The 13,551-nt window shown below is 53.2% G+C and overlaps 1 protein-coding gene across 1 annotated transcript in view; it reads left to right on the top strand.

Annotated features, from left to right (window-relative positions):
* The first annotated feature begins 477 nt into the window (after positions 1 to 477).
* FGF12 (fibroblast growth factor 12) overlaps positions 478 to 13,551 on the top strand; it is a 165,706-nt gene continuing 152,632 nt past the window's right edge. The window contains exon 1 of the mRNA XM_070945003.1: positions 478 to 604. Within this exon, the coding sequence (XP_070801104.1) occupies positions 592 to 604 (13 nt within the window). The 5' untranslated portion in view covers positions 478 to 591. The remainder of the gene's footprint in view (positions 605 to 13,551) is intronic.

A 13,551-nucleotide genomic window follows, 5' to 3' on the forward strand; every position in this document is an offset into this window, starting at 1 on the left:
GATGGCTCACGATCCTCCGGGCCCTGCGGCGGCCTCGGGGGCCGGTGGGCGCAGGGGCTCGGCCGCCGCCGGCTCTCCCTCCGCGGCGGAAGGGCTTCCGGGGGCTCTCGGGGGAGGCCGGGAGGGGGGGGTCTGCCGGCGGCGGGGCTCTCCCGAGGGCTGCCGGCGGCGGCAGGGCGGCGGCGGCGGCGCATGCGCTCTGGCGCCTCCCCTGCGAAGCGGCGCGGCGAGGCAGGCGAGGGGCTGCGCGGCCAGTCCTACCTGCAGCACCGGCGGCGGCGGACAGCTCCTCGGCGCTCGGCCCGCCTTCCGCAGGTAACCCCTCCCTCCCTGCCTCCCGGCCCCGCCCCCGTGGCGCAGCTCCGGCCCCCGCCGCCCCCTCCCTCCCTCCCTCCCCGTCTTCCGCCTTGCGGGCGCCGCTTCTCATGCCCCGCGCCGGTGCTTCGCTTGCAGCCTCCGGAGTCGCGAGCAGAGCCCGCCGCGTCCAGCAGCCCGCAGGCGCCCCCGCCAGCCCCGGAGCAGGGCGCTCGTCCCGGGACCGCCCAGGAGGACCCAGGCTGAAACTTCGCGGCAACTTCCCGGCGCCCCGCCATGGAGAGCAAAGGTAGGCGCGGAGGGACTGCCGCAGCGAGCCCGGCCCTGCCCGTCGAGGCCCGCGGACGGCCGATGCAGCAACCGCCCCCGCAGCTGCGCCCGAGGAGGACGAGGCGGCGGCAGGCCCCGAGCCTTAGGCCCCTTCCGCGGCCGGAGCTGCGCGGCGGCTGGGCAGCGCAGGGCATCCGCGCCCCCGGTGGGCTGCTGCAGCGGAAGGGAGCGCGGAGTGTCGGGGAAGCCCGGCCGGCTGGGGGAACGCCGAAGCCGCCCTCCTCCTCCTCCTCCGGCTCCCGCCCGCCGAGGTCGAGGGGGCGTCCCGCGCGCGACTGGCTGGTCCGCCGCGTTGGCGGTGCTGAACACCGAGCGGGGATCCCTGCCGGACGGGAACGGCGCCTCCAGCCGTCTCCCCTGAAGGGGCTGCGGGTGGACGTGGCTCCCGTTTGACCCCCCCCCCCCAGCCCCTCGCTTGACCCGGGACAAGCCTCTGACTTTGGGGCCGCCTAACCTGTGGACCTGGGGAACGAAGCAGTGGAGCGAGCGGGGGTCCCGGGACGGCGAAAGGGGTCCGAGGCCGAGCGGAGGCCCGGGGAGTTGCGCGCTGTCCCGCCGCGGCGGCGGGGAGGTTTTCCGGGGACACGGAGGCTCCCGCCGGGCTCTTGGCGAAGCCGGCCGGCCGGCGTGTTCCCGCCGCGCGTGGCGATGTTGCCGGCTGCCCCTTTAATAGGGGAGCCGGGAGTGGAGCGGCATAATAATAGCCCACGATCTGCACAGTCACGATTCCGGCTGGGTGGGTCTCTGCACTTGGGCAAGGAAAGGGCCGGCCGGGCAGGTGCGGGGCGCCGAGCAGGGCCAGTCGGCGATCCCAGGCCGCCCCAGCCGAGGGGTTCGGCCGCCTGGCTGGGCGCAGTGAAACCCCCGCAGACCTTTTCGGGCACATTGTGGGGTTCGCTGGAGCGAAAGGGCGAGAGAAGGTTTGGTGGGGAGAGGCTGGGGAGCCCCCCGGCCAAAGCCCCCGGGCCAGGCTGGAGCAAGGGGACCTTCAGTGACTGGGTCCCCAAGGAGGGGCCTCCCTCTGTGCCTGAGGGGCTTGCAACCCCTCCTGGTTTGGGGACAATCTGTGGGAGATGGTTGGGCTGCCCACAATCCACCATCTGGTTTAGGCCTTTGGTGGTCCTGCATTCACAAGCACATAAGAACAGCCCCCTCCCCCCAGGCCAAGCTTCTCTCCCAAAGTGGCCGGTCAGCTGGCAAGCAGGAGAACTTCCCATCTCCTGGACTGGAGTGGGGTGGGGGGGGGTTCCTGTGCCCCCTGCTGGAAAGTAACAGCCCTGGTACCCGTCTTGGCATCTTTCCAGCTTCTCTAAATTCTCCCAGTATTCCCTGGTATTGGGGAAGCTTCCTCCTTGCCCCCCATGACTGATACTCCTTGGCCGATCCTCCCCCCTTCTTTTGGTCCACAAAACTGAAGAGCCTTTTCCAAACTCCCCTGACAATTTTGGTTGCCCTCAACTGTCAGTTACTCTCAACTGTCTCTCTGCAGCCATGAGGTCTAGTAACCAGATAGATAGAGCAGCAATTCACCTGCATGACCAAGAGCCAGCTATTGTCTTTCAGACATCCAGGCCCTTGTCATGCCTCTGATTCAGGCCAGCTCAGGTGCAGCCTCAAATTACCTGCTCGTCCTTCTCTAAGCAGTTTTGGATGTCCCCTCCTTCTTCAATTTGCTCTTCCCAAGAATGACAGCCGTTCGTTGCATCCATTCTTAATATTTCAAAACTCACCTGGGCTGCAAAGTTCCTTCTTTGGGGTGGTGGGAGGTGGGTGGGCAGGGGGCACAGGGGCAGCCGTAGGGCCTGGGACCCTCCTGCTATTCTTCCACAGTGAGACCTTGGCCCAAGGAGCACTTCGCTCCCTTCCCCACAGACCTATGGAGAATGGCTGTTCAGGTCATCCCTGGGGAGTTGCATGCTAACTGCACCCCCTCCTAGAGACCAGATTTGACAGTTGACTGGCCTAGTTTGTCCGAGGCACAGAGGTGGCTGATTTGGGGGCATTTTCCTTCTCTGAGTGCAGCTTATCAGAGCCTTAAAAAGAAGGAATTTCCCAGTCTGCCTTCTGGTTCCATACATTCATCCACTTGGATTTACAGCATCTCAGGAACAGGGCTGAATTTGAAGAGCAGGGTTTTTTTTGGGGGGGTGGGGTGGGTGGGTGTGAGAGGTTGTTTTCTACCAACTGAGCCGCCCGAGTGGTCCAGAAGGGTGCATGGCGGGAGCTTTAGAGGTTTTGTATGGGGAAACCTGCACCCAGAAACCAGAATAACAGAGTTGGGAGGGACCTTGGAGGCCGCCAGTGACGGAGCAGGCCGGCTTCCTAGAGCAGCTTCTTTGCAGGAGGCCCAAAGTAGGAAGTTTCCGTGAGAGCCATCCCACAGACTCTTTAAAGGAGACGGGAGCATGAAAGGGAAGTGAGGCACTTTATTTGAGGAGTGCAGGGTGCTGAGACAGGCAGGAGGAGGGGCCCCCAGGAAGCAAGGCTTGGTAGGTGAGTGACATGCAAAGTCACCCTCCCTTCCCCGCACGTGCTGGGTGTCCTCCTGACCCCAGAAGCCCCAGATCTCCTGACACTGTTCAGCTGAGTCTGATGTCCTTCAGCAGCCTTTGCTGGCCTGTCAGAAACTGTAACTTCCACCTGCCCTTCCTGAGGCCTCAGTTGACCAGAGCCCTTGGTGGTCATGCCAAGATCGAGGGAGGTCCTCTGGTTTCTGCTGAGCTCGGAGAAGCCCATCTGAGGCGCAGCTGTAGGCTGAAGATCTTCCCCTAAAATCCTGCCTAAAAAGGACTTTAGAGGGTGACTTTTCTTTACCTTCAGAAAAAGCCACGAAAGGAAACGTGTCCGAGGCCTCTATGGTCACCGGAGCTGCCTTCCACTAACTGCTTCATCTGGTGGCTTTGAAGCTTCACCGTGGGTAGAAACACATGCTCCACCAACAGTTTGAGTTTGTAGAGGGCACTTAACCTGGTTATTGGGCCAGGACCTAATCTGAGAACTAGCTTTGCCCAACATGCTCAGCCATATCCATATAGCCAAGCCCACCCCCACCCCCACCCCCACCCGGATCTTGTTATGTCGATGTCTGCAGCCACTGATCTGTCCCTGATCTGATTAGATAATGTGGCCCTATATATATATATTTTGACCTTGCCTTTATTACTTTGTGGAGTTTTCGGTGCTCTCTGAGCTGGGTTGCTTTTTTGCAGATGTTTCATGGCCCAAGTAGGTAATATCATCAGTTGCAGAAAGGAGTGGGCTTTGTGGAGTGGAGGAGGAGGAGGAGGAGTACTGTAGGAGGGTCCTTAGTCTTCTCTGAGCTTGGTTATTTTCCTGCAGACGTTTCATCGCCCAACTAAGGAACATCATCAGTGCTAAACAGGGAGGATGGTTTGTAGAGATGAGGAGGAGGAGAGGGGGAGGAGATAGACAGACAGACAGACATAATGACTTTGTGGTCCTTGGTGCTCTCTGAGTTTGATGGTTTTCTTGCAGATATTTAATTACCCAACTAGATAACATCATTATTGCTAAAAGGGAGGGGAGGTTGCAGAGAGGAGGAGGAGGAGGAGGAGGAGGAGGAGGAGGAGGAGGAGGAGGAGGAGGAGGAGGAGGAGGAGGAGGAGGAGGAGGAGGAGGAGGAGGAAAAGGACTGCAGGGTCCTTGGTGCTCTCTGAGCTTGGTGGTTTCATTACCCAACTAGGGAACATCAACAGTGGTGGAAGACTGAAGGGAAGGATTACTTAGTTTGGGTAATGAAACATCTGGAAGAAAACCCCCAAGTTCAGAGAGCCCCAGTTCCCACACTCCTGGGCCATTTGGCATGGGGTGGCCCTTAGTGACAGCAGGGTTTTCCACGTTTTGGCTCAGGAGTGGGAGATGCGGGTCCTTCTGTGTCTCGAGCTCCCTGGGGGACTTTGAGCCAGGCCAAGTACCTCCCTCAGGAAAAGCTCCTTCGTGGGTTGCTGTTACGAAGGCCAAGTGAACTGAGTTGAGAGCCTTCACTCCAGAATGGGCTGGGATGTCGTCCCGGGCATCAGTCACTCTGGTTGTGCAGAGGCAAGCACTGTTGATAACCCAGAGGGGATGGCCTGGAAGACAAGACTTGGCTTTAGTGGCAGATCCTGGAAAGACGAAGGCTCCCAGAGCTTCCATGTGAGTTGACTCGTCTCTGGCTCACCTCAAAGTCTGACTCCTCCAAGAAAGGCCAAGAGGGCATCTCCTGGCAAATGGCAGGAGAGACAAGGTCACCAGCTCCTCACCAAGGAGCCCTGCCAAGCTCTCTTGCCAGCCAGCTCTCTGCCATCTGCCCTCATTCACTGCAACACTCATCTTCTGATCATTACGAAAAGCCAAGAGGCTGGATGAGGAGACCCAACTGGACGATCCTTCAGCTAGAATGGGGATCTCCAAATTTGCCCACTTAAGAGCTGTGAACTTCAGCTCCCAGAATTCACCATCCAGCTGGGGAATTCTGGGAATTGAAGTCCACAAGTCTCAAAGTGGCCAAGTTTGGAGACCCCTGGGCTAGAGGATTGTCAGGTGCAAGCAATCAGAACCACTTGGGGATAGTCGAAAGTAGGAATTTTAATGTTGGTCACTTATATTACAAGAATCTCACCAGATGTTCCGAGAAGGCACGCTTGAGAAATGGCCAATACAGACCCAGCGGTTTGACCTAATAGAGTAACAGAATTGGAAGGGACCTTATAGGACTTCTAGTTCAACCTCCTGCTCAAGCAGGAAATCCATATGGCTGTCCAGTCTCTTCTTAAAAACCTCCAGTGATGGAGCACCTACAACTTCTTGTGGCAAGCTGTTCCATTGGTTAATTGTTCTCACTCTCAGGAAATTTTTCCTTAGTTCCAGGTTGCTTCACTCCTTGATTAGTTTCCATCTGTTGCTTCTTCTCCTTTGGTGCTTTGGAAAGTAGGTGGGCCCCCTCCTCTCTGTGGCAGCCCCTCCAATATTGGAAGACCACTATCATGTCCTCCCTAGTCCTTCTTTTCTCTAGACTGGCCAAGCCCAAATGCTGCAACCGTTCTCTGTATGTTTGAGTCTCCAGGCCTTTGACCCTCTTAGCTGCTCTTCTCTGCCCTTTTCCCACGGCCTCAACCTCTTTTTTGTAAAGTGGTGACCAAAGTGGATTGGGTATGGGGTACCAGTCCCCTGGTCCTTCTTTTCACTAGACTAGAGTTCAGCTTCAAGGCCCCAACTCCATGTGTCGGTCCACAGGTTGTTCGCAAAAAATGGTTTACGTGCCCCGATTGAGAAGCCCAGCAGTGGGGTGCGTTGGGGTCCGGCAAGCAGGGGGATCACTGGGGGAGGCAGGAGGCTGCTATCATGTCCTCCTTAGTCCTTCTCTTCTTTAGACCAGACATACCCAGTTCCTGCAACCGTTCTTCCTATGTTTCAGCCTCCATCTACTCCACCTACTCCATCTGTGGGCTTCTTCTGATGTGGCTGGTGACTCTCCAGCCTCAGACTGAGGAGCCCCACAGGGAGATCTTTAGGGCTCCAGCGAGACTTTTCTTTCCCAATGGGCCTGAAAGCCATCCAGGTGGGCCGAGATCCCCAAGGAATCCTTCTTTACGTTGCTGGCCTTTGACCGTAATAAAGTTATGTTCTATTCTATTCTTTACATTAAATGTAAACATGCCCAGTTCCTGCAACCGGTTCTTCATGTGTTTTAGCCTCCAGTCCCCTCATCATCCTAGTTGCTCTTCTCTGCACTCTTTCTAGAGTCTCAGCATCTTGTTTTTTGTATTGGGGTGATCAAAGCCAGATGCAGTATTCCAAGTGTGCAGCCTTTTTCCAAGGCTTTAGAAAGTTGTATTAGCTCATATTTGTCCCTCCCCCCCCCGCATACAGACTCTATACTGGAATGTCTCTTGGATTCCCCAGGCGGAGCCCCCTCCCCTTCAGCTGGTGGTTCCACCACAGGGATCGAGCTCACAAAATGCCCAGTCGCACCCTGGCTTCCCTCTTGCACCCGTGCTCAGACATTGACCCTTGAGATAATGAGGCACCCCAACCCTGTTCTAAGAGACCTGGGGAGTGGGGGGTGGGGGGGTGGGGCTGAGCCTTGAAGAGAAGCTGCTGTAGTTGGGCAAGAAGAAAAGGCCACAAGACATTCCCTAAGCAGACCAGGAAGGACCTACCTGATTAGCCAGGGGTTGGTCTAGAAGACCTCCTAGGTCCCTTCTGACTCTGACCTTGGATAACTGAGAATCTCCATAGACTACTATTGGTAGATTTATTTAGGTATAACTGCTGATTTAGTTGCATTGTGTGGGAAAAAATAGAAGGAGGAAGGAGTGTTAGGATCGTTGGCTGCCTCAAAACAATAATAAAGGCAGGATATATGCATTAATATATAAATAAAAATGGTTAAAAAGGAGCTGCTGTAAGAAGGGAGAGGAAAAATCACCACACATCCGTGATCCGAGGCGATCCATCTCAGAATGGACACTTAGGGCTCTGGGGGGCCCAGGAAGGTGGCTTTGAGGTTTTGAGAAGGACGGCCTGGGATGAGGATGGAGATGTGGGCTCTTTTAATGCTTCCTCTTCTCCACTTCGTCTGTGGATAGAAGCCGTCAGGGGTTGGACTATGAAGGCATAGAAATGCTGCTTGGTTTCAACCGGTGCTTCTGCTGAGCTGGGCTGCCTTCAGGTCTCTCTGGAACAAGGAAAAGCTTGACTGGGGCACCCTGGAAGGGGGAAGGTTTCTGGGGGTGGCGATGAGGTCTAAGGGCGAACTGGTAGAGATCTGAAATGAACAATGGTTGTTGAGAGCGTGGTGGCACGACAACTTCCCCGGCACCTGGATGAAGCTATCTATCTAGACCCGTACCAGTCGGGCTTCAGGCAGGGGTACAGCACAGAAACGGCATTGGTCGCGTTGGTGGATGATCTCTGGAGGGCTCGGGACAGGGGTTGCTCCTCTGTCCTAGTCCTATTAGATCTCTCAGCGGCTTTTGATACCATCGACCATGGTATCATGCTGCAGCGGTTGAGGGGGTTAGGAATAGGGGGCACCGTTATGCGGTGGTTCTCCTCCTTCCTCTCCGACCGCTCGCAGTTCGTGTTGGCAGCGGGACAGAGGTCGACCTCGAGGCGTCTCGCATGGGGAGTGCCGCAAGGGTCGGTCCTCTCGCCCCTCCTGTTCAACATTTATGTGAAGCCGCTGGGTGAGATCATCCGTGGTTTTGGGGTGAAGTGCCATCTGTACGCTGATGATACTCAGCTGTACATCTCCACCCCAGACCACCCCAACGATGCCCTTGATGTGATGTCTCGCTGCCTGGAGGCCGTGCGGGTCTGGATGGGGAGGAACAGGCTCAGACTCAACCCCTCCAAGACCGAGTGGCTGTGGCTTCCGGCGCCCCGATATAGTCAGCAGGTGCCATCGCTGACTATTGGGGGTGAATCTTTGCCCCCCACGGAGAGGGCTCGCAATCTGGGTGTCCTCCTGGACGTGCGGCTGTCTTTAGAAGAGCATATGACGGCCGTGGCCAGGGGGGCCTTTTATCAGGTTCGCCTGATTCGCCAGTTGCAGCCCTTTCTGGACCGGGACGCCTTGCGCACGGTCACTCATGCCCTTGTTACTTCCCGGTTGGACTATTGTAATGCTCTCTACATGGGGCTCCCCTTGAAGAGCACTCGGAGGCTCCAACTGGTCCAGAATGCGGCCGTGCGGGTGGTTATGGGTGCAACCCGTTGTGCCCATGTGACACCCCTCCTGCGCGAGCTGCACTGGCTCCCAGTGGTCTTCCGGGTGCGCTTCAAGGTGCTGGTTACCACCTTTAAAGCGCTCCATGGCATAGGACCCGGGTACCTCCGAGACCGTCTTCTGCCACCAATAGCCTCCCACCGACTAGTCCGCTCCCACAGAGAGGGTCTCCTCAGGGTGCCGTCAGCCAAGTTATGTCGGCTGGCGACACCCAGGGGGAGGGCCTTCTCTGTGGGAGCCCCAGCCCTGTGGAACGAACTGCCCCCGGAAATTCGTAAGATCTCCGACCTCCGGGCGTTTCGCTGCGCATTGAAGACCCTGCTGTTCCGCCAGGCCAGACTATCAACACAATAGTTTTAAATTGGGGTATTTAAATTTATTGGGGTTTTAAATCTGAGCCACTTTATTTAATTATTTTAAATTTTATATTGTTGTTTTGTCTGTGTTTTTAAATAGGCTGTACACCGCCCTGAGTCCTTCAGGAGAAGGGCGGTATAGAAATAAAATTATTATTATTATTATTATTATTATTATTATTATTATTATTATTATTATTATTATTATTATTATTATTATTATTTAGGCCATCACCTACAGTTAGTTGATCAACCATCATCAACTACTGAGTCCTTGTGGTTTTCTTGTAGACATTTCATTACCAAACTAGGTAACATCATCAGTGCTAGAAAGGGATTTGTGAAGTGGAGGAGAAGGAGAAAGGGAGGAGAAGAGGGGAGGAAGAGGAGGAGGACTATGGGGCCCTTGGTGCTCTCTGAGCTTGGTTGTTTTCTTGCGGGAGTTTCATGGCCCAACTAGGTAATGTCATCAGTGCTAGAAGGGTTTGTTCTTTGTTTATATGTGGTGGCTTTCCCTGTCAGAGTTGGTGGGAAAGGCCTTGGAGGTGTTTTGGTTGGACTGTTTACTGTTAGCTTCTTTGGGGGTTCCTTGATTGGGTGTTGTTTACTTGTTGATTGTTGGTCTGATGTTAATCTTAATTACCTCCATGACTACTCCCACCAACACTGAGAAGACAAGCCACTAGAATATAAATTGAGAGTGACCCCCCCCGCCTTGTAGCATTGATGATGTTACCTAGTTGGGTTATGAAACATCTGCAAGGAAACATCCAAGCTCAGAGAGCATCCAGGACCCCACAGTTGAACCCTGAGCTTCAAATATTCTCCTTTATTGGAACTACCAGGCCTGGAGCTTAAAGGCGGGCTGATCTCCACGGCAGGAAGCGGAACAGGCCCCGGCTTCTTTTGCCTTTGGATCTTCTTGCCTTAATCATTGAGCCTTTCACAAGTTTAGGTAATAATTGGGTGGCCTCTTCCATCTCCGCAATAGCCAGCCCCTGCCGAGACACAGCCTGGGGTGCCTGGCTGCCAATTAGGCAGAACAGATTCCCATTGCTTGCTCGGATCACAAGCTACAAGCTTCCCCTGAGTGCAAGAAAAGAGATTGATGTACAGAAAGGCTCTGGAATGTTCTTCCAAATGATTTTCAAATGCCAAACCGAGAAAGGGGGGGGGGCTGCATAGAGATTCTGAAGGCAGCCCCCCTTTCTTGCTGCAGCCTCCCCACAGTGCTAGGCGCTATCCAAGCAGTGGCAACGTGCTCTTTTCCCATTTAAGCGCAGGCTTCGTTTGGGCTCTAAAAGGTGAGAGAGACTTCCTAGAAAGATTGCAAGCCATCCTCCATTAACACCCCCACCCCGGGGTTGCAGATGAGGTGGGGGGGAGCTCTGCTCCTTGGGCAGGGCAGGATTTGTGGGTGAGGTTGCAGCAGTGCCAGTCCAGGGAGCTGGAGGTCTTGAGCCAAGGCTGGGAGTTGAGGTGGAGCAGAACAGTGAAAGTCAGAGGGCATGGCTGGGCAGGCAAAAAGGAGAAACCAGATTTCTTTGGAAAGAATTTAGTATAGACTACAGCTGGAAGGGACCCTGGAGGTCTTCTAGTCCAGCCCCTTGCTCAAGCAAGAGAACCTATACCATTTCAGACAAGTGGCCGCCCAGTCTCTTCTTAAAAACCTCCAGTGATTGTCCCACTGGTTAATTGTTCTCACTGTCAGGAAATTTCTCCTGAATTCCAGGCTGCTTCTCTCCTTGATGCGTTTCCATCCGTTGCTTCTTGTCCTGCCTTCTGGAGCCTGGAGTCTGGGAGGGCCTGTAAAATGTCGATAGGGCTGAAGCATAAAGCAATCTCGGTGTTTCTGGGACAGCTGCACCTCATAGAAGGGCCCCGGGGAAGTGGACGCCGCACCGGCCAGGGTCTCCTTCTCTCTACTCAGCTTTTCTCAGCAGTCTTGTGCTTGCCTGCAATTTTCACAAAAACCGCTGATCTTTTTCCTTTGGGTGCTGGTGGACTTTGGTGACCAACTGGGGAGACTCTCTCCAAAGACTCCAAACCCCGTCCTGCTGAGCTTTCACAAAGGGCTCAGCACACTCAGCAGGAGGAGAGGCGCAAAGAGCAGCTTCCTCCCTCCAGCTAAAAATGTGGAAGGTTCGAGTTGCGCTGTCGTCCCCGTGCAAAGGGGCATCGCTGAGAATCAACATCACGCTTTCTAAAGGCTTAGTAAGGCCGCACCTTGGACACTGCATCCAGTTTTGGTCCCCACCTTACAAAAAAGAGGTTGAGACTTTGGAAGAAGTGCAGAGAAGAGCAGCTAAGATGATGAAAGGCCTGGAGACTAAAACATACGAAGAACGGTTGCAGGATTTGGGTTTGGCCAGTCTGGAGAAAAAGAAGAATTAGGGGGGACGTGATAGCCTTTCACAAGTGGATTTGGCTGCTTGTGCCTGACACTCTTCCTCCAATTTAGCCTTCCGAAGTGGAGGAGGGCTTCATCTTTATAATCTTTCCTTCAGAATAGGCAAAGAATAATAATGTTCAGCTATTTTCGAGGGGAGGGCTAACTTATCCCTGACTGGCCCCTTTTCCTTCTGAGGCCAAGATACCTTTTGCTGTGATGGCTTCTCCAGGTGGCAGCTCTTCTCCCTGTCTCCCAAGGTCGGTCCCAGAGTCCATGCAGGTGTTGAGGTCTCCAGCCAACTCCTTTCTCCGCCTGGGCTGTATTTTTGGTGTATGTGGTAGTGTCCTCCTGCCTTCAGCCAACCTGATCCATTTTGCAATGGTGGCATGCATCAATTGGGCTCTCCTGGCCATTTCTGGCCAAGAAGGCGTCCAAAGGAAGAGCCACGTGGGTCTTGATGTGGACACTGACATAAGCAGAACATCTCCCCCTCCCTCCCTCCTTCCTAGATGGCCCAGGTTAGAAGAAAGTTTGACTTCTCTGGAGCAAGGAAAAAAATCCTACCGAATCCATCTCTCCCTTTTCTTGGATTCTCACCTTCGGCAGGAAACTCTGTCTTTCTCTCAGCGAGACAAATCATGGTATCCTTAAAAATCCTCACCTAAAGAACAGTGGCCAAGGAACAGGAGCTGTTGCCTTCCTAGATCTCCATCCCTCTCGACGCAATCCATGCCTGCTCTCTGAAATGTTTTCCTTTTTTGAGCTTCTATTCTACTTTCTGATATTGCATCCAAAGCATTTCACCAACGTAACAGAAGAACAGACTTGGAAGAGGCCGTGGAAGTCTTCTAACCCAACCCTCTGCTCAAGCAGGAACGTCTACAACAGTGGTTCTCAACCTTCCTAATGCCGCGACCCTTTAATACAGTTCCTCATGATGTGGTGACCCCCAACCAGGGGTGGGTTCTAAATTTTTTTACTACCGGTTCTGTGGGCGTGGCTTATTTTGTGGGCGTGGGTTGGAGGTCATGTGACCGGGTGGGCGTGGCTAGCTGGTCCTGTGACCGGGTGGGCGTGGCTATGTGCATAGGGACTACTCAGAGGGCTGAAAAAGGTCATTTCTGACAGGTCCTCGCACTTTTGACTGGTCCTCACACTTATGACCATCCTCACATTTATGCCTGTGCAGCATTCTTAACAACCTTGTCACTCATTTCACAACTGCTTCTCTTCACCATGGTATAAGATAGGGCAAAAAACGTAAAATGTGAGGACAGTCATAAGTTCGAGGACTGGTCAAAAGTGCAAGGACCAGTCAAAAATAACTTTTTCAGCCCTCTGAGTAGTCCCTGTGCACAAAAGGACTATCCAGAAGGCTGAAAAATGTGATTTCTGACAGGTCCTCGCACTTTTGACCGGTCTTCGCAGTTATGACTGGTCATCATTTATGCCCATTGTACCATTCTTAACAACCGTGTCACTCATTTCACAACTGCTTCTCTTCACCATGGTGACAAGATAGGGCAAAAACGTAAATTGTGAGGACAGTCGTAAGTTCGAGGACTGGTCAAAAGTGCGAGGACCAGTCAAAAATAACTTTTTTAGCCCTCTGAGTAGTCCATATGCATAAAAGGATACAGTAATAAGAGGGATGAAGGAAGGGAAGGGAAATTAGAGTAGGAGTGAAGGTAAGAGAGGGAGGAAGAGAGGAGGAGAAGGAGAAAGAAAGAGGAAGTAGGGAGAAGAAGAGGGGGGGGAAAGAGAAAGTAAGTAAGAAAGAAAAGACAGAGGTGGTAGGATTGAGGAGAAAGATTGCTGTACAATAAAAAAGATGAAAGGGAAGAAAGTCAACCCCAAACAAATATTAATATATTAAGATAAAGAATGAATTGTTAAACTTTAAAGAATAAAAGAGAACAAATAGGAATAAATAGCAATAATTAGAAACACACATACAAACATACAACGTATTTTCTTTGAACAGAGTATTTGGCCGGTTCACAAATTTAAACAGTTGTAGGAGGTTAGCACCCACCCCTTTCCTAGAAGAATGAAATATTTTGGGAAATATTAAAAAGGCAGAATATTATATTTCCCTGGATGAGAAATGGAGAAGCATATTTTACAGACAAAGCAGCTCCCACCTTCCTGCCCCCCACCCTTTGTTAATGGGCCAGAGGCAGAAACTCAATCCTTTGTCAAAGGACATTTGCAACACAATAGCAACAGAAACTAACACAATGGGCCCCATCAAGCCATGTGATCCTGTCCACCATTAAACCATCTTTCCAAGCAGTCTCCATGTTTCCAGTGTCTTTTTCCCCACTTGGAGCAGAACCCAGAAGGATATTTCTTCCAACACAGTATTTAGTCATTTCAATTAAATTTACAATTTCTATATTTCCTTTTTACCATATTTATTCCTC

This window comes from Pituophis catenifer, unplaced genomic scaffold (genome assembly GCF_029215685.1).
Source record: "Pituophis catenifer annectens isolate HBS135680 unplaced genomic scaffold, rPitCat1.0.hap2 SCAF_6, whole genome shotgun sequence".
NCBI classification, from domain to species: domain Eukaryota; kingdom Metazoa; phylum Chordata; class Lepidosauria; order Squamata; family Colubridae; genus Pituophis; species Pituophis catenifer.